Source organism: Meyerozyma guilliermondii, genomic scaffold (assembly GCF_000149425.1).
Source record: "Meyerozyma guilliermondii ATCC 6260 scaffold_6 genomic scaffold, whole genome shotgun sequence".
Taxonomy (NCBI): domain Eukaryota; kingdom Fungi; phylum Ascomycota; class Pichiomycetes; order Serinales; family Debaryomycetaceae; genus Meyerozyma; species Meyerozyma guilliermondii.
In genome coordinates this window covers 853,427-874,262 of record NW_001809795.1, presented here as the reverse complement: position 1 = coordinate 874,262, position 20,836 = coordinate 853,427, and the positions used below count along the sequence as shown (strand labels likewise).

The 20,836-nt window shown below is 40.8% G+C and overlaps 9 protein-coding genes across 9 annotated transcripts; 4 read left to right on the top strand and 5 right to left on the bottom strand. All coding sequences in view use genetic code 12, as the record gives it.

The window, feature by feature from the left end:
* Nucleotides 1–144: 144 nt before the first annotated feature.
* Nucleotides 145–1,284, top strand: PGUG_05088 (uncharacterized protein; the record flags this gene model as incomplete). Its single annotated transcript, XM_001483083.1, has 1 exon — nucleotides 145–1,284. The coding sequence occupies one exon, from the start codon at nucleotides 145–147 to the stop codon at nucleotides 1,282–1,284; it is 1,140 nt and encodes a 379-aa protein (XP_001483133.2).
* Nucleotides 1,285–1,399: 115 nt separating this feature from the next.
* Nucleotides 1,400–2,788, bottom strand: PGUG_05087 (uncharacterized protein; the record flags this gene model as incomplete). Its single annotated transcript, XM_001483082.1, has 1 exon — nucleotides 1,400–2,788. One exon carries the CDS (start codon nucleotides 2,786–2,788, stop codon nucleotides 1,400–1,402), a length of 1,389 nt encoding a protein of 462 aa, XP_001483132.2.
* A 205-nt stretch (nucleotides 2,789–2,993) lies between these two features.
* On the bottom strand, nucleotides 2,994–5,147 carry PGUG_05086 (uncharacterized protein; the record flags this gene model as incomplete). Its single annotated transcript, XM_001483081.1, has 1 exon — nucleotides 2,994–5,147. The coding sequence occupies one exon, from the start codon at nucleotides 5,145–5,147 to the stop codon at nucleotides 2,994–2,996; it is 2,154 nt and encodes a 717-aa protein (XP_001483131.2).
* A 138-nt stretch (nucleotides 5,148–5,285) lies between these two features.
* On the top strand, nucleotides 5,286–6,848 carry ERG5 (C-22 sterol desaturase; the record flags this gene model as incomplete). Its single annotated transcript, XM_001483080.1, has 1 exon — nucleotides 5,286–6,848. The coding sequence occupies one exon, from the start codon at nucleotides 5,286–5,288 to the stop codon at nucleotides 6,846–6,848; it is 1,563 nt and encodes a 520-aa protein (XP_001483130.2).
* Nucleotides 6,849–6,954: 106 nt separating this feature from the next.
* Nucleotides 6,955–8,184, bottom strand: GND1 (phosphogluconate dehydrogenase (decarboxylating); the record flags this gene model as incomplete). Its single annotated transcript, XM_001483079.1, has 1 exon — nucleotides 6,955–8,184. One exon carries the CDS (start codon nucleotides 8,182–8,184, stop codon nucleotides 6,955–6,957), a length of 1,230 nt encoding a protein of 409 aa, XP_001483129.2.
* A 1,246-nt stretch (nucleotides 8,185–9,430) lies between these two features.
* On the top strand, nucleotides 9,431–11,002 carry MET3 (sulfate adenylyltransferase; the record flags this gene model as incomplete). The annotated part of the gene is made up of 1 exon (XM_001483078.1): nucleotides 9,431–11,002. One exon carries the CDS (start codon nucleotides 9,431–9,433, stop codon nucleotides 11,000–11,002), a length of 1,572 nt encoding a protein of 523 aa, XP_001483128.2.
* A 2,785-nt stretch (nucleotides 11,003–13,787) lies between these two features.
* PGUG_05082 (phosphatidylinositol-3,5-bisphosphate 5-phosphatase) lies at nucleotides 13,788–16,721 on the bottom strand (the record flags this gene model as incomplete). Its single annotated transcript, XM_001483077.1, has 1 exon — nucleotides 13,788–16,721. One exon carries the CDS (start codon nucleotides 16,719–16,721, stop codon nucleotides 13,788–13,790), a length of 2,934 nt encoding a protein of 977 aa, XP_001483127.2.
* A 221-nt stretch (nucleotides 16,722–16,942) lies between these two features.
* On the bottom strand, nucleotides 16,943–18,301 carry PGUG_05081 (uncharacterized protein; the record flags this gene model as incomplete). The annotated part of the gene is made up of 1 exon (XM_001483076.1): nucleotides 16,943–18,301. The coding sequence occupies one exon, from the start codon at nucleotides 18,299–18,301 to the stop codon at nucleotides 16,943–16,945; it is 1,359 nt and encodes a 452-aa protein (XP_001483126.2).
* Nucleotides 18,302–18,768: 467 nt separating this feature from the next.
* On the top strand, nucleotides 18,769–19,473 carry SBA1 (Hsp90 cochaperone; the record flags this gene model as incomplete). The annotated part of the gene is made up of 1 exon (XM_001483075.1): nucleotides 18,769–19,473. One exon carries the CDS (start codon nucleotides 18,769–18,771, stop codon nucleotides 19,471–19,473), a length of 705 nt encoding a protein of 234 aa, XP_001483125.2.
* Between the last annotated feature and the right edge of the window lie 1,363 nt (nucleotides 19,474–20,836).

Here is a 20,836-nt window from a genome sequence, read left to right as displayed (position 1 = left end):
TTTTTTTTTTGGTTTTCATCTACTAGTTGCAAATATACTAGATCATTATAGAAGCTAAACGCATAAGAACAGCCATAGAAGTTGTGTACTTCTTATAGGTTGCAACAGCTCTGAAGTTTGAGCTCACGTATTCTTCCTTCGCTTATGTATCTTCCGTCCCCTGGCTACAACGATCAGATAGATCGAAATGGAGCGCAAGTTCCCAACCACGGAGGGCAAGGTGAAACATCTAATACTACTATCCCGACTGCAAACATCCTACATTCAAGAGTTGGTTATGCTGGTAACGGTATGAACCCACTTGGTATCCCTCCGTCAATGTCGATGCAACAGTATCAACAACTTCAACAAATGCAACAAGCACAACAAATGCAACAGATGCAGCAGCTTCAGCAGATGCAACAGATTCAGCATATGCAGCAACTCTCAGGTCTGAGCACTCAAATGCTGTCCCAAATTCAACCCCCTATGCAACAAATCCCTCCTCAATATCAGCCACAAATGCAAGCTGCACAATCCCAAATTCACAATCCTGCTCCTCCTCGGTTACAACAGCCAGCTCAACCTCAGATATCGCAGTATCAACAACAACTTCAGTACCCTCAGCATTTCCAGCAGCAAATGCAAATACCCTATCATCATACCCCAGCTCAACGCCATGATGAATTAATGAAGGACAGTCAGAGTCCGCCACAGACCATTCCCAATGTCTCTCAAGAAAAGTTTCAAGAGAGAACTATGCTTGTGAAGAAGAAAAGAGGTAGGCCAAAAAAGCTTATTTTGGATCCTTCGACTAAGCTGTATATCGATTCCTCGCATCCTCGGTTTAAGCAACTCAACAAAATATTGAAGGAATCGTCTAATCCCTCAACACCCAACTCATCTCTTGGTCATATGAATGGTCAGGAAGGTTCTCGACAGCTCACACAGGTGACGCATTTGCGTGACATGGATGATGAGGCAGTCAAAGAATTGCTCAAGCGTAAGGATCGTAGAGGAAGACCCAGAAAGTTCCCCATTGAAGAGACTGGTCTAACTATCAAGGGTATCAGAGTGAATGGAGTTGCCAAGAATCGAAAGGCGAAGAGCGATATGTATGTGAGTCCGACAAGTGGCCCCAGGCTTGAACATTTCGGTTTGAACACCAATGGGCCGACCACCAATTTGAATCGGGATCACATGAGCGAGACAAAATTACCTCAGTCATCCTTAAACGCCATTGATAATCATATACCGAATCAAACTGTGAAGTACAAAGATCACATGGGCGAAGAATATTCCTAATCTCATAGAAGCGTAAAAATATACAATTTCGCAAAAATCCCAAATAATGCTATGCATTAATTTCAGCAGCGGATAGCTTTGATTATACCTCTGATTGCAACTACGACCTATTCAATTATTTCTTGTTTCGCCCGCTCTTCTTGGACTTCGCTTTCGACTTTTTCTTCTTTTTAGCACTTTTTTTCACAGAAGGCGAAGAACTGGAAGAGGATCGTTCTGGATTACTAGGTATGACCGGCAGATCGCTGGCATTTTGCAGTTCCCCACTATTCTTAGCAGCCCCCAGTGGTGTTTCCTCTCTCTGAGTCGTAGCTTGTTCGTAGTCGCGCTCTCTTTCATCCATAACGTCTTCTGGATCGTAAGTAACTCTTGGGGAGCTTCCTTCGAGTGAAGCCTTGGGTTCTCCATTATCACTAGCCTCATCCACCTTATCATCTTTCTCCGAAGGTACCGAAACTTCAAGATAGCGCGAGGATGTTCCCTCTCGAATAAGCTCACGAGATGAACGACCGAAGAAATCCAACTCCCCCTCAGGATACTCTGGCGGTAACTCCTCTCCCTTCTCTAAAACTTTGTCCTTATTATCCTTGTTGATGTTGTTGTAATCAGGAAGGGTTGCTAATCCTCTGTCCCCACCTATCTTCTTAAAATCGTGTGTCGGCACGAAGCCATACTTACGCACATTGGCCTCAACCCACACAAATCCAAGCTGCCCCACATTGACCAGAAACTTTGCATTAGTCGAGAAGCATCCTATAGCTGGATATAGGTCAACATAGCAACCCTGCATGATGTCCATCATTTTTCGGCCATTTCTGGTTATGAATATCGTTCCCGATAAGACAGAGTAACCAAACCCGACTATGTCAGATTGCTCTAGAGGCGGCAAAACCTGTGCATTATATGTGCTCTGTTCACCTTGATGCTGCTGAAGTGGGGTTGGAAATGGTTTGTTGATTTTCAAATTGCCAGTAGATTCGTATGCAATCGAAAAAGAGTTATACCCCGGAAGTCTGAAATGAGATGGGTAAGGCTTTGTCACGAGCCCAATTGCGAAATGGCCATTTGGGTTAGCAGGCCCACTTAGGTATTCGTATATCTTGACCTCGAAATAGACGGTATCCGAAAATGTTCTATTCTTGACTGGAAGTGAGTAGTTCAAGACAGAGGTAGCGGTTGAATATGGAGTATCATTATTATGGAAGTTAATCTCGGTTCTGTCGGCGACCAAATAACGCGCTGAAAGAAGATCATGCTCTTGCTCGAATTCGAATGCAGCGATGCCCCGATCCTTTATTAAAAATTCGTCTTCTGGTGTAAAAGATTTTCCTCTCGTGTGGTGAAAGTTTGGAGGATGCGTTTTAGTATACTCTTCCGCTTTCAAGTATGCAGTTTGCTCCTCTGGCGAGAGTTGAACAAAATCAAACTGAGTAGCCAATTGCTTCATAGATTTCCTCATCATTAAGAAAGTCTCGAGGGATATCATGAGTAGGTATATCATCATTCGGAAGTAGAGAATAGTCGGAACCACTGCCGTCAAGCAATAATGACTTCAAGGCAAGCAAGATAACCAAGAGTATCAAGACTCCGAAAGTTATCAAAAATGCTAAGAGCCAGGTATCCATTACTGTTATGTTATCCTGGATCCCTGACCTAAGTTGAAAATGCGCGCGGCTCGATACAGTAGTTGATGAATATATTAAACGTCACTAAGTCTTGTCATGAAGCTTACTGTTTTTGAACAACGATCTAGCTCCATCTCGTACCATAGGACTGTAATGCTTATCTAAAAGAACATTTTCCCACAACGTCGCGGCTTCGCTTTTACTTCTGTCCAAGTCAACTATCATGCCATTTCTTTCAATGCCAAGGTTGTAAACACCGTTACCATCAATACGCTCTTCCGTGTTCCACAAACCCTTGATACTCTCATCATAACGGGAGACTAGCTTCCCTACGAATTTTAGCAACGCCAATGAAGACTTTTCTGGAGTCTGCAAAATAGTGATGTACAATCTTTTGGTGAATGCGGATGCACGAGACGCTGTTCCATTTTTGGATCCAAAAAATATTGAATCAAGGCAACGCAACAACAATTCCGTTCTTGTTGAGACATTAACCGAAGGCTTGAACGGGCGATCACCGGCAAGTGGATCAGCTAAGCGCAATGATTTCAGGGAAAGTTCTAAGTCACAATCAAGACTGATTTCCGATATAATTGTGTATAGTGAGGTAACAAACTTAGAAAGATCCAATGAAATTGGAAGTTTGCCCACTGATGCATTGTTAGTAACCAAAGAAAAAGAAGTCACAACACATAACAAGACAACTTTCATGCGATTTGAGTCGTCATTGTTATCATCGATCCCGCCTTCTCCTGCGGAATTCAACTCTTCAATGGAGGTGTCAAGAATCTCTCTCAAAACCTCTAAAAAGTCTCCTAAAAGATCAAAATTAGCCATGCGACCATATCTAGAGAGACCCTCAAGAACAGGGGCAATCAACTTGGTAGCAGTCCCATTGTCGCTTCCTAAAGCTCCTGCCTTCAAAATATTCAAGTACAACGTTAACAATTCTTTCAAAGCTTGAGCTTGGAACTTTTCTCGCTCGGCAGCGGTGACCACTTGTTCTGCTCTGTTCATTTCTGCCTCTATCTCTATCCTTTCCTTTCTAGCTTTTCTCTCCTTTTTTGACAAATGGACTCTATCCTTTTTCTTCAACTTCGGCTTATCATCAGCTTCTTTATTTCCATTAGGGTCATAGTCATTGAGAAGCGACAAACTCAAGAAAATGTTTATAACGGATTCATCAACTCGAAACTTCTTTTCTCGCAACGTCTTGCACAACAATCTCGTCACTTCCAAAGAAATCTCACCTGATTCTTCGTCTTCTTTTAAAAGGGTTTCAAGCGTTCTCAAGCACCTGTTAAAAACCTCGAGGTCATCGGGATCCAGCGGTCTTCTATTGAGACGCCTGATAATTAGTTTGAATAACTCATTTCGATGATTAAAGAAACGCAAGGATGAAGTACTTAATTCACATGCAACTTTACACGCTAAAGATCCTCGCTTGATCATCTGAGATGTTATGCTTTTGTTGTTTCTCGAGTTCAGAACCGAAATCTTGGCCAAAGTTGCCAAGTGATCTACAAATTGACAGTAGTTCATTGCCAATGATTGCTCGAATTGACGGAGACGAGCAACTTCCTTACTTACCTTCTCACGCTTTTCGGCATCGGTAAGCGGTCTTATGCAATATGATGGAGCAAGAGCCTTGAAGACAGGTATTAAGGCTGAAGTTGCCAACTGACTAGTCGCAAAATTCTTCGATTCAGACATTTTTCTCAACCTTGTTAAATTCTTGAAATTACTTTCCGGGTCCTCAAGTAAAGACGAAGATAGTTCAGCTATTTCTTCCTTTAATAGCGTGAGCCTCTCAGCAGGCGGTAAATGTGCATATGGATCTTTTTCCTCTTCGTTTGCCTCTTGTGTTATCTCAACTTCAGTTGCAGTTTCGAGGTCAGCTTCGTCTTCACTTTTGTGAGTTTCAAGCTCAACCTTTCGCAAGTTACGTGTAATCTTTCCGTCTGCATTCTTGGTGGGCAAACCCTCGACAATTTTTGAATCATCGTAAGATGCTCTTGGGACCATCTCGTAATCTTGCTCGACGTCTTCCCATTTTTGTTCTGATGTATGAGACAGTGCTTTATCGAATAAACCTTGCTCTAGCAAAGCATCCTGCTCATTTTTGAGTCGCTTTCGATTGAGTTCATTCTTATTACCTTGCAATTTCCTTTTCCCCATAAATGCTGTTGCAACCAATGCAGTGCGGCATCCCAAAAAAAATTCTCGTCTGCGCGACATTTTAAAATGTCGTGACTATTTTATACGATCGTATACTCTCGGATAAGTTTTTTTGTGGCCTTATAATTGTTTTTCTTATTCTCACCCTTTCTTTTACCACCATTCACGCGGTACCTTCGGATTTAGTGTTACGTCAATATGGATGTTAACAGTACCAATCAAGTTACCGATATGTATAGTACGCCAATTGGCGGAACTGTCGGAAGTTACGTAAACGATGTCTTCACGAACTTAACTTGGGTGCAGATTTTTTGTACGACAGTTGTCTTGATATTTACCTATGACCAGGTGATGTACCAGTTGCGTAAGGGTTCCATAGCTGGTCCAAGAGTCAAAATGTGGCCGATAATTGGCCCATTCCTTGAATCTTTAGACCCAAAGTTCGAGGAATATATGGCCAAGTGGAACTCTGGTCCTTTATCGTGTGTTTCCATTTTTCATAAGTTCGTCGTAATTGCCTCGGACAGAGATTTGACCAGAAAGATTTTGGCTTCTCCTAAATATGTTAAACCTTGTGTTGTTGATGTTGCCGTTAAGATTTTGCGACCATCGAATTGGGTATTTTTAGATGGAAAGGCACATTCCGATTACAGAAGATCCTTAAATGGCTTGTTTAGACTGAAAGCTCTTGAGATCTATATCCCAGTTCAAGAGAAGTATATGGACAAGTATTTGGAAAAGTTCACGAACTTCGATGGTCCTCGCAAGTTCTTCCCCGAATTTAGAGAATTATTGTGTGCTCTTTCCTTGAGAACGTTTTGTGGGGACTACATTACTGAGGAACAGATTAAGTTGATTGCTGACAACTACTATCGTATTACTGCTGCCTTGGAGTTAGTTAACTTCCCCATCATTATTCCATACACTAAGACTTGGTATGGTAAAATGATAGCCGATGACACCATGAAGATTTTTGAATCTTGTGCTGCAATGGCTAAAAAACATATTAATGAGGAGAATGGCACTCCTACTTGTATTATGGATGAATGGATTTCTTTGATGAAAGATGCAAGAGAAAAACATTCAGAAGATGCCGCTTCAAAATTATTGATTCGTGAATTTTCCAACAGGGAGATATCGGAGGCAATATTTACATTTCTTTTTGCGTCGCAAGATGCATCATCATCCTTGGCTTGCTGGTTGTTTCAGATTGTAGCCGACCGCCCAGATGTCGTCAAAAAAATTCGTGAAGAACAGCTTAAAGTGCGTGACAATGACCCATCTAAGCCCTTGTCTTACGACTTAATTAATGAGATGACCTACACCAACTTCGTCGTTAGAGAATCGCTTCGTTACAGGCCACCTGTTCTCATGGTTCCCTACGTTGTTAAGCAAAAATTCCCCGTCACTGAGACTTATTCTGCCCCTAAAGGATCTATGCTTATTCCGACTTTGTATCCAGCTTTACATGATCCGGAAGTGTATGATGACCCAGATTCGTTTATTCCTGAGAGATGGTATGATGCATCTAAGGAAATGACAAATAGAAACTGGTTGGTGTTTGGAACGGGTCCACATGTCTGTTTGGGTCAAAATTATGTCCTCATGTTATTCACTGGCATGTTGGGTAAGTATATGATGAATGCTGACTTGATTCACCATAAAACACCATTGTCAGAGGAGATCAAGGTATTTGCAACTATATTTCCCAAAGATGACTTAATCATGGAATGGCATTCTAGGGACCCTTCTAAATTATAACCACGCACAACTAATCTTGTGCTCAATAGAGATAATAATTACTATGTGTTTTTTTATAATGAATACTGTTTAGACTTTATTGCAAAGCAAATTACACATGAAAACCTTAAGCATCATAGGTAGATGCGGAAACATTTCCACCTTTTCCAGTCCAGTTGACGTGAATCCAGTCTCCTTTGACAAAATCGTTTTCCTGGCCTGGCAAGACCTTGAAGGTATGAGCACCGAAATAATCTCTTTGAGCTTGCAACAAGTTAGCTGGCAACTTTTCAGATCTGTAACCATCGTAGAAAGAGAGAGCAGTACTGAAAGCAGGCACGGGAATTCCTGCTTCAACAGCCTTGCTGATTGTGGATCTCCAACCCTTTTGCGCCTTGGTGATAGCCTCATTGAAGAAAGGATGGAACAACAAGTTCTCCAAGTCAGGCTTTTCACGGTAAGCGGAGGTAATTTCTCCTAAGAACACAGATCTGATGATGCATCCTCCTCTCCACATCAAGGCGATAGCTGGGTTGTTCAACTTCCAGCCGTACTCCTTGGCAGCTTCTCTGATCAACATGAAACCTTGAGCGTAAGAAATGATCTTCGATGCATACAAGGCTTGCTCCAAGTCATCTACAAACTTCTTCTTGTCAGTGACTGGAGAGTCATCAGTGGATGGACCGGTCAAAAGAGAGGAAGCTCTCACTCTCTCAGACTTCAAGGCAGACAAACAACGAGCAAAGACGGCCTCACCGATCAAAGTAACAGGCATACCTAAGTCCAAAGCATTGATAGCAGTCCATTTTCCAGTACCCTTTTGACCTGCAGAGTCCAAAATCTTCTCCAATAATGGCTTACCATCAGTTGGATCATTGAAGTACATAATGTCCCTAGTGATTTCAATCAAGAAAGAGTCCAATACTCCCTTGTTCCATTGAGTGAACACATCTCCAATTTCCTTGTGAGAAAACTTACCGACACGCTTCATCAAATCGTAAGCCTCACAGATCAATTGCATGTCACCGTATTCAATACCATTGTGCACCATCTTCACGTAATGACCAGCACCTCCATCACCGACCCAGTCACAGCATGGCTCACCATCAGACTTTGCTGCAATACTCTGGAAAATTTCCTTGATGTGGGGCCAAGCATCTGGGTGGCCACCAGGCATCAAGGATGGTCCATAACGGGCACCTTCCTCACCACCTGACACACCAGAGCCAACAAACAAAAATGCCCTTCTTCTCCAAGTCAGTACAACGACGGTTTGAGTCGGGGAAATGCGAGTTACCACCATCGATAATGATATCACCTTTTTCCAAGTGAGGCAATAAACTGTCAATGAAATCATCGACAGGCTTTCCAGCCTTCACGAGCAAGATGATTCTTCTTGGTCTCTTCAAGTTGGCACACAATTCCTCAATGGAGTGAGCACCGATGATCGACTTGCCCTTTGCCTCGTTGTCCAAAAAGTGGTCAACTTTCGAAACAGTTCTGTTGTAAGCAACAACAGTATAACCATTATCAGCAGCGTTCAAGATCAAATTCTGACCCATAACGGCCAAACCGATCAAACCAATATCACCACTATTCTTGTTAGTACTCATTACACTGGATTTCAGTGAGCAGTCATTGGACTCCAAATGTTGTTGGACCATGGTTAGTCTACTGAGCGTGTGTTCTTTTTCCTCCGTCATCGTCGCACGTTCACTCCTCCTATCAATGAGCTATAGATTGCCGAAGCTAACTGGGAGGGGCAGAAGTATAGAAATTCTTTGCGCACGAGCGGATAATCACGGATGCTCTAGACAACCTCGGTCCAATATAACACACGAAAAATAAGCGAACTTACGTTGGGGCACCCATTTTATGTTTAATCTTTATAATGTCTTAGTGCAATTATTCACACTTGCGCAATTGCGAGGTATATGAGGTATTTATAAGAACTTTAACGCGAGAAGCTTGCGGCGTGCAATTCGCTCAAAATTCGCCGATTACGGGTTTGTGAGAGCCGAGATTAATGGCGATTATTAATCACGCTGAAAAAAAATTGGGTGAGCCTTGAGTCTACCAAGAAGATGTCTTCTTCAGTTTCTCCATAGCACGCTCTACCCATGTTATTTTTTTTTACCTTGAAGCCCAACAATTTGGTCGAATCGATAGTCCTAGGTGAGAGCTTACGTAACACTATATGAATCATGTGTTGATCACCCCCACGAACGTGGGGGTTTTTGGTGGGGAAGTGAAGAGCTACTTCAAAAGCACTACGCTTCAACATACACCAGCAGCAGTAAACACTGGATTGCCTGTTGACGCATTGTTTGGGATATTACGAACTTTTCACTCATTGTCTACAATATTAACAACTAAAATTTTAAAACTTGTAAGCTGCTCATGTAGATAGCTACGATCTCATATTACAAGAGATGTCCAGATTAATGAGGTCTCCACAATTGATGGTGTACAAGGAGTATATCGGCAAAAAGGTAGCTTACTATGGTGGAGGGAAAAAGTAGTTGTTGCACTTGATCACGTGGTATTGTCTGATCTATGGCTATATTAGATGAATTTTTATTCTGTGATTAACCAACTCGAAAATGCCTATTCCCAGTCCCCATGGAGAAGTCTTGCAAGATCTAGTTACCAGAGATAGACCACAGCGTGAGAACCTTTTAGCAGAAGCTACTGGTCTCAAGAAACTAGAATTGACTGCAAGACAACTTTGCGATTTAGAGCTTATTTTGAACGGTGGCTTTTCTCCATTGACCGGATTTTTGAATGAAGAGGATTATAACAGTGTCGTTAATGACATGAGATTGAGCTCTGTCAAGAATGACCAAGGGAAGGGTTTATTATGGCCTATGCCAATCACTTATGATGTCTCGGAGGAAGTTGCAAAAGAACTCACTGTGGGCCAAAAGATCGTCTTGACAGATTTGAGGGACGAGACCCCTCTTGCCATTTTGACGATCGAATCTATTTATAAGCCGGACAAAGCCATTGAGGCCAAGAAGGTATTCCGTGGAGACCCTGAACACCCAGCAGTCAAATATTTATATGAAACTGCCGGCGATTACTACGTTGGTGGATCGATCCAAGGTTTGGACTACCCTAAACATTATGATTATGTTGAATTCCGTAAAACTCCCACCGAACTCCGCAGTGAATTTGGCAAATTAGGATGGGACCAGCACAATATTGTTGCATTCCAAACAAGAAATCCTATGCACCGGGCCCACCGTGAATTGACCGTTCGCGCCGCTAACGACCTTGGAAAGGACGGTCATATTTTGATCCATCCTGTCGTTGGTCTTACTAAACCCGGCGATATTGACCATCACACCAGAGTGAAAGTGTACCATCAAATTTTGAAGAAGTATCCTGAGGGTCTCGCTACGTTGTCTCTTTTGCCCTTGGCGATGAGAATGGGTGGTGACCGTGAAGCATTATGGCATTCTTTGATCAGAATGAACTACGGGGTAGATCATTTCATTGTTGGAAGAGACCATGCTGGCCCTGGTAAAAATTCGAAGGGCATTGATTTTTACGGACCGTACGATGCACAGGAACTTTTGGCCACATTGAAAGATGAATTACTGCCTAAAATTAAAGTTGTTCCTTTCAGAATGGTGACTTATTTGCCTGATGAAGATAGGTATGCTCCTATTGATACAATTGATACCTCAAAGGTTAAGACAGCGAATATCTCTGGTACCGAACTTAGACAGCGTTTAAGAGATGGAACTGAAATTCCCGACTGGTTTTCTTATCCTGAGGTTGTTAGTATCCTCCGTGACACCAATCCACCTAGATTCAAGCAAGGTTTTGCAATCATCATCAAAACTGACGAGGCCAAAACAGGAGAATATCTTGCTCTTGCGTTACAATCTACCCTCAACCAATTTACTGGTGGTCGTCGTATTACGAACTTGAGCGGAGATATCGATGCCTTCATCATCAACGAGTTGGTCAAATCAGGAGCAGGCGTGATTTTCACTACTGAGAAAAATATTGACAGTCTTATCGACTTGGTTGGACAAGGAAATGTTTTAGTTGTTAAATCTAAAGGAGATAAGGGAGAGTTTTCCGTGGTCGACGAAAAGAACTTGACAACAACAATTGAACCTATCGTGGCTCATTTAAAAGAGCAAGGGTTTTACAAGAATTAGAAGATTTATAGCAACACATATTATTGAGGACTCGCCACGTAAAGCAAACACACATTTCAGGCACTGAAGATTCCAGAGTCCCACGAACGAAGAAGCTCGAGCAAATCAGGCTGCAATACGAGTTTGGCTTGTGATCGAGGCTGGATGCGCCCTACCAGAGCATGTAAAATTGTACCAGACAGGGCAGCATCGCAAAACACATAATGCACGACAATAGGCGACTATCCAATTCGAAGGGAATGTATCAATCATCTCTATAAAGATAACAAGCACCGAAGACAATTTTAGGATCAACGTTTGATGCTGGCTGCGTAAAAGATAACCCAACAGAGGCATCGATAAGAAATCATTCCTCGTACAATCAACCCTTGAAGTATTGACACAGCTCTATACACCTCTATAATGTAATAAGTAACTAGTTATGTCTAAAAATATGAGGAGTAGAGGTGGTTATGGTGATAATATTTCAGTGTTGACTGTTCATATTTTATAGCGCGGAGTACCATAGATGTATACATCATGCTCGATATATTTGACCAAATATATTGGTAAGGAAAATAAAAGCAGCTAAGAACATGTGGAGAACTATCAGAATAGGATTAGTAAACTAACAGAAGTGTGATTTATGAAAGTATGGGACCATAAATAATAAGGCGGACAACCAGGCGTTCACAAGTGCTTCCGCTACTTCCACAAAAGATGGCAGTGCGATCGATGTCAACTATAGGACCCTGGACGTGATGCTATTACATTCGTGTCATACTATTTCTCATGTGAGTGGATGTTGGTGGCAGCTTAGATTACCAAGGCAGCCAAGATTAACCTAACAAAGGTTGCAAGTTTAACCGGTGGCTCTTCAATCGTATATAATTCCTAGTTCGTGGATACACGATATATATCTTCTTGGAATCGTCATCATTACCGCCGATGGTATCTCCTTTATAAATCCTTTTATGGGTTTCCTAGTAAGGGCTACGAATGCATTGAAAGAAGAGACCTGAAAAAATATGCAATTTAACATAGATGGATTAAGAGATGATGAATTCTCTGTGCTTCTTCAATTCCCATCAATGGTGAGTTATGACAACCAGTGGCGTATCTTAAGGAATATGAAAAATGTTCATCTACTAGCTACTACTTAACTTTGTAGCAGCATTCTGAGACACCATAGGAGTTAATGTGGTTGGTCAATACTATTTGATTACAAAAAGTGTCATGAATATAGTATGCAGAGGTTATTATTTAGCGTAGACATGAATAAACCGCTCGGACAGAGAGGTACCATAAACAAAATGGGCAAGTAATATATACATAATTTACGATTGAAAGGTACGAAGAATATTAGTACCATATTAACCTAGCTATAACAATTTGCTTAGCTTGACTATAGAAAAAGTTCCACCTTTCGCAGGTCACGAACATGCATAGTTGATGCCAATTAATCAATTGCATACATCATTCATAATTCGATAGAGAGAAAGGTAGTACCATTTGTTAAAAATATTGTGGATAGAATGAGCCCACTAGTCTACTATTTGTAGCAAAGCACTTTTAATAGCATCATGATAACCACGAGAAGGAGGGTAGCTGACAGGAGGATCTCAGATTATTCACAAATACATGCTTCAAGGACTAGTGAGCCTTTAGTTGATTTTACGTTAAGTAGAATTAAATTGTCAGCGTTACCCTATAATTCGGTGAGTAGTAGGTTGAGATGAGTTATTTTCTTGTTAGTATTTGCATTACAGTGTTGTAATACGCTATCAGACAACGGCGACTATCTATCGCTTGGAAAATACTTTCATAATGAACACAGTAGCTGAGACATTGCATATGCTATTGTCAAATGCAAAAACAGCAGGTTAGGGCTCTTTGGTTTCCTATGGTATGAAAGCCAAGTGTGCCGAATTCGTCGGCCTGAAATGGAAAAAGATATCATGCAATTGGAAGAGTATTATTCACCAGTACCGACAAGCTGATTCTGTGAATAGAACATGAAATTTTTTGTTCGCTGATTAAGTACTTGAGTTTTAGCTTTGATATGTTTGACAGATACTTCATCATTATTAGTTTTCCCATTGCTTGCTGTTCCAAGAAGTGACCTGCATTTCTAAAGATTTACATTGTATTTCTTTTGGATATTCTACATTAGTAGTGTGAGGTACTGAATGTATGAAGATCTTATCGTATGGAAAAAAAAAATACTTTGGTATAGGGCAATTTATCTAATAAATCCTTGGGCGCTTCATCTATCAGAAGCCTTCCAAGCAAGTTCTCTAAAGATTGGGTGGCAATTCATTTTGTTGAGTTCAATCTTGAATAGCCCCGTCATCATACTGAAAGAAATATTCAACGCTGGGTATTTTATAAGGTAGCGCATAAAGCTTTTTTGATATTCGTGTAAGTAGGCTCATGATAAACTAGCTGTGGCGGATAGATGATGTTGAAAGTATTAGTAGCGTAATAATGAAGGTGTCTTTATCCGTCGAAATTGATTGATACCTTGCAACCCTTTCAAATGGTGGATCATCATGTATTGCTTCTGAGATGTTAACGATTATGATACTATAACATATGGGGAAATAGATTTTATCTATATAAGAACAGCCCTTTCTTACTGTGGCTCCGTTTGCGTATCGTTTGTGGCTCTCATACTCTGCTATGGTGATTCAGTTTTCCATGTCCCCTTTTCTAAGTTCATGAACGTATTGCGCTTTGATACGTATGTATGATTTGGTCACTACATTGCTAGTGTTTAGATTGGACGTTTCTGTTTACTTATATTCTAACCAAAATAGTCATCTCGTATTGCTACTTCTTTTGTCGGAATCGCCGGACGACTCTCAATACACGGCATTTGAGTAAAGTAGTTTTCTAAGCTGCTGAATTCACTTGTGCTCAGTAGCGTTGGACACGTACTAAATTTCATGGTATGTTTGTAGGATTCCAAGTTTGCTCTGGATGGTTGCAAATCTGTCCCTTCATCTCCTTTTGTGATTGAAGATCGAAAATTGTTGTTATTGACATGTGCTTGGTAGTAACTCACATTATTATATGCCACATAGTAAGAATTCTCTTGGTACTCGAGATTACGCAAGAAACTCTTCGATCTTTGCTCTGACTCGTATTTGTGGCGAGCGTGATCTGTGTTTGAGCCTCTTGTAGAACTGCTTCCTTCGTATTTGGAGTAATCTCCCTTGCTGGTAATTAAATGCTTCAATGCATAATGCTGAAGAAAGTTCTTGTTAGTTTTTCCTCTTTTATTTGAATCGGAACTTGAGTGAGTCGATTCTAATGCGGGTCGAGAAGCAGACGAGGGTACTAGTGTTTCCGTGTCGCAGGTATCCAAGTACTTCACATGTTCATTACCGTCAGATTTCCCACCTGTAGAACCTATAAGGTCGGCCTTCAGTCCCTTTGGATAGGGCTTTCGAGATTTGAAAGGGCTATAATCGAATTCGTTACTGGAAATGGACGGAAAGTATCGTGCATTGGAGTTCATGTTGAATTGAAAGAGGTCCAGCATCGACTGATACTTTCGAGGAACGTAGGATTCGTTGAACCAGTTGTCATTTTGCTCCGGGTTGTATTCGAATGCTGGACTTGGTATCTTGTTTTCCAAAAGTGACCTATTGGAAACAAAGATAGGGCGATCAAAATAGCGATCATTGTACCAATGTATATAGCTCCTTCTTTTCCTTATATCCTGCGCTTGATATTCGTTATGAAGATAAAAGTCATTTTGTAGTTCCCATAACTTAGGTTGCGTTGGATCATATACGTAATTTCCCAAGAACAAATTAATCGCTTCTTGTCTTATCAGGTCCATAAAAGAGTTTGAATATATGCGCTTGACGCTATTCAACATATCTCGCGTATGCGATGACCACTGATTTATTCTTCGATAAGAATCCATAGTATTCACTAGATTGGATCCTCCGTACTGAACCGCTATTGTATCCCCATGATCGTGGAACATTTCCGTCAATATATTGATTAAGTCGGAGTCGTAGTCAAGACTCGTAGATTTGGGTATGAGACCAAGACTGGCTAGTTGAAGCGAAAGTGCCTCCTTGCAAATAATGAATTGTGCTGCATTGGTTCTGTCCAAGCAGTCGATGCAGTTAGTTCTGATCACTCCTTCTTGAAGCTTGGTTTCCTCTGATGTCGCACCGTTATGGAAATAGCCGGTTTCCTTTAATGCATCAGCAGCAATGTTCTGCAAAGGACCGATAACATCAAGGTTTTTCTTTGAATGTTTTGACATGTCAAATGAGTGATAACGGAGCTTATTCTTTTCAGGTAGAAATTGGTTGAGATAGCGAATACAAGAATTGAAATGCTGATTCAATTTCAGCTCTCTCGGGTGTTTCTCTTTCGTTTTGATTAGATTCAAAATAATTATGGGCAGTCCATATCGTCGAAACAAATTGTCAAAGTGGATAGCCGAGCTTTGGTAAAAAGGGTCCGAGAGGTTTATTTCTATTGGTGGCTTAGGAAGCTTGTTCAAATCCTGGGACCAGTACAAAGGAATCGAGCCCCTATGTTGAACAAAGCTTGTGTATCGGGGATTGTTGTAATAGCCATGCTTTGGATCGTGAAAAGACGTAGTCATCATATCGGAAACTATTTGCTCCGTTTCCACCTCGTTGGCAACATTTCCCTTATCGTTTACACCTCTTTTCAAAAACCTGGCACCAGCAAAGTGATGCGAGCGTCTTGCGATTATTGTGATATATATCTTTTTTCCGTAGATTGATATGTTTGCTTGATCAACAAAACCATGAATTATAGGCTGAAACCACTCATAAATTGTTATATCTTGACTCTCAAGAGGCTTCAAAAGCACTTTGTTCCAAACAAATCGGTCGTTGTGTTTGATCACGTCCGTAGCTCGTTGTTTCGTTTCATTATCTGAGGCATTCTCGGTGTTTCTCATCGCATTTCCAGCATCTTTATATCTCATGAAATTAGTCTGCAAGGAATTGGTAATATCGTAAGAGTAGCTAAAATAAAATGTCTTCCCCAAGTCAAGGTACTTGAATATCGACAAAAGCCTCTCTTCATCGCTATACTTTATAGGACGCGCGTAATGAATATCAAGGGGAATTAATTTGGTTTCATCAATATGATAAACAAAATGACCGCCAAGTATAGCAACTTGGCTACACTTTGTGATAATGCTCAAGTAATAGCCTCTCGTAAAACGAATTAGTCCGATGATGCCGTAACCTCTGGTCACTTTATGAATTCCACCTTCAACAGTCTCATTAAGGTCATTGATCAATTCTACCATATCTTTTCTCGTGTAGAAAAAGTTCTTATCCTCGATGGCTGTGATTTTCTTTTCATCTTTTGAGTCTTTGTTAATCTCCAAAACACGGAACAAGCTTTCCTTTGCATTACTTCCCACAATATACATGGTAGTGAGGGAATTGTAAATTGTAAAACGCTGTAATATTATCCGCTTATTGCTTGCGTCAGGAGTACTATGTTCACTCTCATCAGAAGAAACGTTGTCCGAATCATCGACTTCTTGGCTTTCGGTTTCGTTATTGTTCTTGTCGTTTTCTTCGTTTTCTTGAATATCACTTGTAGTATCTGATTTGCTGCGACCATTATTAACATCACGGGGAGGTTCATATTTTATACCATGGCCTGACTCGGCGTTACTGTTGTTGTTCGCTTCGGAATCTTGATCCTTCACGTTGGGGCTCATGTGGTAACAACTACATTCAGAAATTCAACCTAATGCATGATATGCAGGAGATTACTGATTAAGATACAGCTGCAAAAACCGATAATGCGGCGTATCTTAGAAATGTCTATAACTTATTATTGATTGCCGTACACGCCTTCTTTATTACTATGTGATAGAGCGGTGTTTCTAGGGAGGTCATTACGCATTGACAGCCATCAAGGCTGTGATGATCATTATCGTTAAAGCTCACCTAAGATAGGTATTTTCCACTTAATACCTTCCAGGTCATATGAGTAGGGCTGAATATTTTTATGTTCCTGATGAGTGCCATCTTTGTGAGTACCATTAGCATTTTCTTCCCAATCTAATTCGAAGTCTCCATAGCGATTTATGAACTGTCGCCTTTGATAAACAGTGTTGAACTTGAAATAGCGCCGTTTCAAATTATTATTGAAGAAAAAGTTGCCATATTGCATTAACCTATCTTCACAACACTGCAACCAACGGGTGTCATTTTCAAATGCCATGATACTTTTGGTTCTTGTTGGAACTACCTCTTCATCTGTACAGTGGCCACACTTCGCATTGTGCGTATTTAGATACTCCTGGTTATATTCTGACCAGATATCCATTGGCTCACCACTTCCATACTCGACGGACCCTGAAGGACACAAAGGTGCCATTTCATTTCCACCATTTTGCACGTAGTTCAAGGCTCTGTATAAATTCTTCATCGGTATGTTAATGAAATATTTGTAGTCAGTTTCCATAAGGCTATAGTATAGCAAATCGTAATCATTGAAGAGCATGGAAGGCTGGGATAAATCGATGAAAAATATTCTGAAACCTGATTTCAAGTATAATCCAATTTCTTCCATGGTGAACTTTACTTTGAAGAGTTTATTCTCAGAAGGTTTCTTCTTCTGTGGGATTGAGAACTCTCCAATTTTCAAGAAACAAAATTGCTTCTTCGGAAGTATATCATTTATGTTTGAAGGCGGATAAAACGTCTGTGCCACTGTCTTACCGTCTTCAGACTCGTACTCAATCTCAAATTTTGTTGTTCCCAATCCATTTCCATGTTTAATTACCAATCCAATATTAAGATTATAGTCGCCAGCGGCCAACCATACTGTTTTAGTGTAGGAAAGAAGATAGGTTCGGTTGACTTCGACAAAGTGGTGGTACACATAATTAGTGGGTCTGTCTATCTTGTAATCTGAGTATTCAGCAAAAAGACGCTTGTTTTTGAGCACCGAATAAACATACTTCCATGAATCTTTTATGAATTGACAATGCAAAGGATTCTCCCAAGAAATCCCTAAATAATCGACTCCAGTATCGGTCAAGTCAAGGCGGTTGGATATTATTTGACGGCTTTTTGATCTAAATACTTCAAGGGTTTTGATATATGTCTTGAGCCAAGGAAGTATTTTTATTAGTACAGGAACTATACTTTTGCCAAATGACTCAATGATCTTGTCGTAGTATAGATCATTGTAAAGTATGTAAAAATAGGAATTAGTCATTTTTAGGGAGCTACTGGGTTCCATCTTTAGCAAACGGACCTGTATCTCCACAGGAAGTCTCGAGATCATGGCAGTTTTGTCTCGAGCAAAGCGATAAAGTGCTGAAATGACTGGTACTGTACATAACTGATAGGGAGATTGCGGAAATTAAGTATAGGGTGCAAAAACAGTTTGTTGTCCATCACTTTGAGCACACATTTAAGTATCTTTTTCTTTTAGTATACTCTATGCGCTGGTGCACAAGCCTCAAGGACACATGTCAAAGCGGTACTTCCTAACCTCAAAGCCATTAATCAGATTGGTGTACTAACCGTAGGGTGAAGTACAGCTACTAGGTGTATACATAATGATCTAGGTGCCTCAATTCGTCCACATTGTTATATAATAAGACCTTTCATTAGTATCTGACCTACTAACGTGAAGAAGATATCTTTTAGGTGGTGCGTCGCACGTAGAATGTTCGAGAAAATTACCTTGTTGGAAGAGTGCGACTTGCTACTTAAATACAGTAATTAGACCACGGGCAAATTATTATCATGGTCAAGACTGTTCATCCAACTGTATTGTGGGCGCAACGCTCTTCTGCTGACGAGGAGTCAAAGAATGTGATCTACTTAACCATTGAAGTGACCGACCCTGTTAACACTAAGTTGGACTTGACATCTACTAGTTTAAAGTTGACAGCTGACTCGCTGGACAAAGAGACTCATTATGATTTGTCAATTGAGTTCTTTGATGAGATTGATACAGAGAAGTCACGTAAGAACCTTGATAGCGGGTCTCATATCTTCCTTGTGTTGAAGAAAAAAGAATCTAAGGACGAATACTGGCCAAGATTGACCAAGGACAAGTTAAAGTATCACTATATCAAGACCGATTTTGACAAGTGGGTCGACGAAGACGAACAAGATGAAGAGGAAGAAAAAGATGACGACATGGCCAACATGATGGGTATGGGTGGCCCTGGTGGACCCGGCGGACCCGGTGGAATGGGAGGTATGGGAGGTATGCCAGGTATGGGAGGAATGCCAGGTATGGGAGGAATGCCAGGTATGGAAGGCATGGATCTCTCTCAATTGATGCAAGGAATGGGCGGTGGCGCTGGAGGTGAAAACTTCGATATCAGTGCTCTCGCAAGTCAATTGGGTCAAGCTGGCGCAGCTGGTGCAGCTGGTGAAGGTTTAGATGACGAGGCCGAAGAAGAGGGTGAGCAGGCCGCTGGATCTGAGAAGGAGGCTTGAAAAATTTTTGAGTGCTTTCTTCCATCTCAATCAAGGTCTCAAAAATTTCTCTAAGGATGTGATATCTTCAGATCATAGAAAGGTGACAGTAATTGTTTCCCTACGGACATAAAGTTTTGTATTACTACGACATAGTTGCCGTTTCTTCCAAGGCCCATCGCCCTGTAGATAGTTCTCTCTTTTCCTTAGGGAATGAAAAAATGGAATACTTAGTCTACATTCAAAAAACGAAACATTTGGAGGTTCAGATTCAAGCTGTATTTTCCACTAATAACCTATGGCTAATATCAATGTTTTTCTTTTGTTTCACAACCTTATAACTTCATGTCTCAACCTGTGAATATATTGCAGCAATATCTCTGTGACGTAGAAATCTAATCAGACACACTCAAATATATTAGATTTTAACACATGCTCGATTAGTTATCTTTAGAACTTCACTTGTGGTATGGCGTTTATGTAAATATTACCTTCAATGTGAATGAGGAAGATCGTTGTCTGAAATGGATCGGCCCCAGTTCGTTAGATCAAATGTGCAGCGAAACAGATACTCTCTGCTAGGCACGAAAATTCATAATGAAAGCAACACCACACAGAGATGATCATGATTCAATGAAATGATGATTGGCAATATTTCTAGATTGTAATCCACCTTTCGAGAATGGTACTCATAGTCACCATTTTGCAACTCTCTGTCTCGTACTGAGGCAGGCCCCACTCTTCATCTATGGGAATTGATATCTTCCACGTATTGGGTACTCGTTTACCCTCTGTGTCAGGTTCATCGTTGCAATAGTCGTTGACAAATACTTTAAAGCCTTTGCGGCTTTCAACCAAGTATAACATATAACAAATGTCCTGCACTGTTTTGATGTTACATTGGTCGTTAGTCAAGAAGAAGAATTTCTTTTCGTCGCTTAAGACGTCTTCTTCCTCGTCTTCTTCTTTTTCGCCTACTTCATCTTTTGAATATCCCACACTTCGAGTTCTGTCGAAGTGCCCAAATAAGCCCAATAATACAATCACAGTGCTTATACGTGAGACATCATTTTCAGTGGCCATATCTTGAATTTTGCAGCATTCTGTTAATACTGAGTTGAGCTCAATTATGTTTTCGATACAGATCACTTTTACTTTGGTAGCAAACTGGTTCAATCAAACCCAAGCGGGGCACTTGAAGATTATACTTCGTATCTGATTTTATCGCTCCTGCTACTATCAAACAAACATTTTCATGAGCGCACGATCCAAGAATATATTCCTCAACCCAGCTGATAGTCAGTTCAAGACTTTTGCCATGATTTGAATATTGAACCATAATTCATTGTGATCTTTCAATTAATGGAAGGCCATACTCGATTGG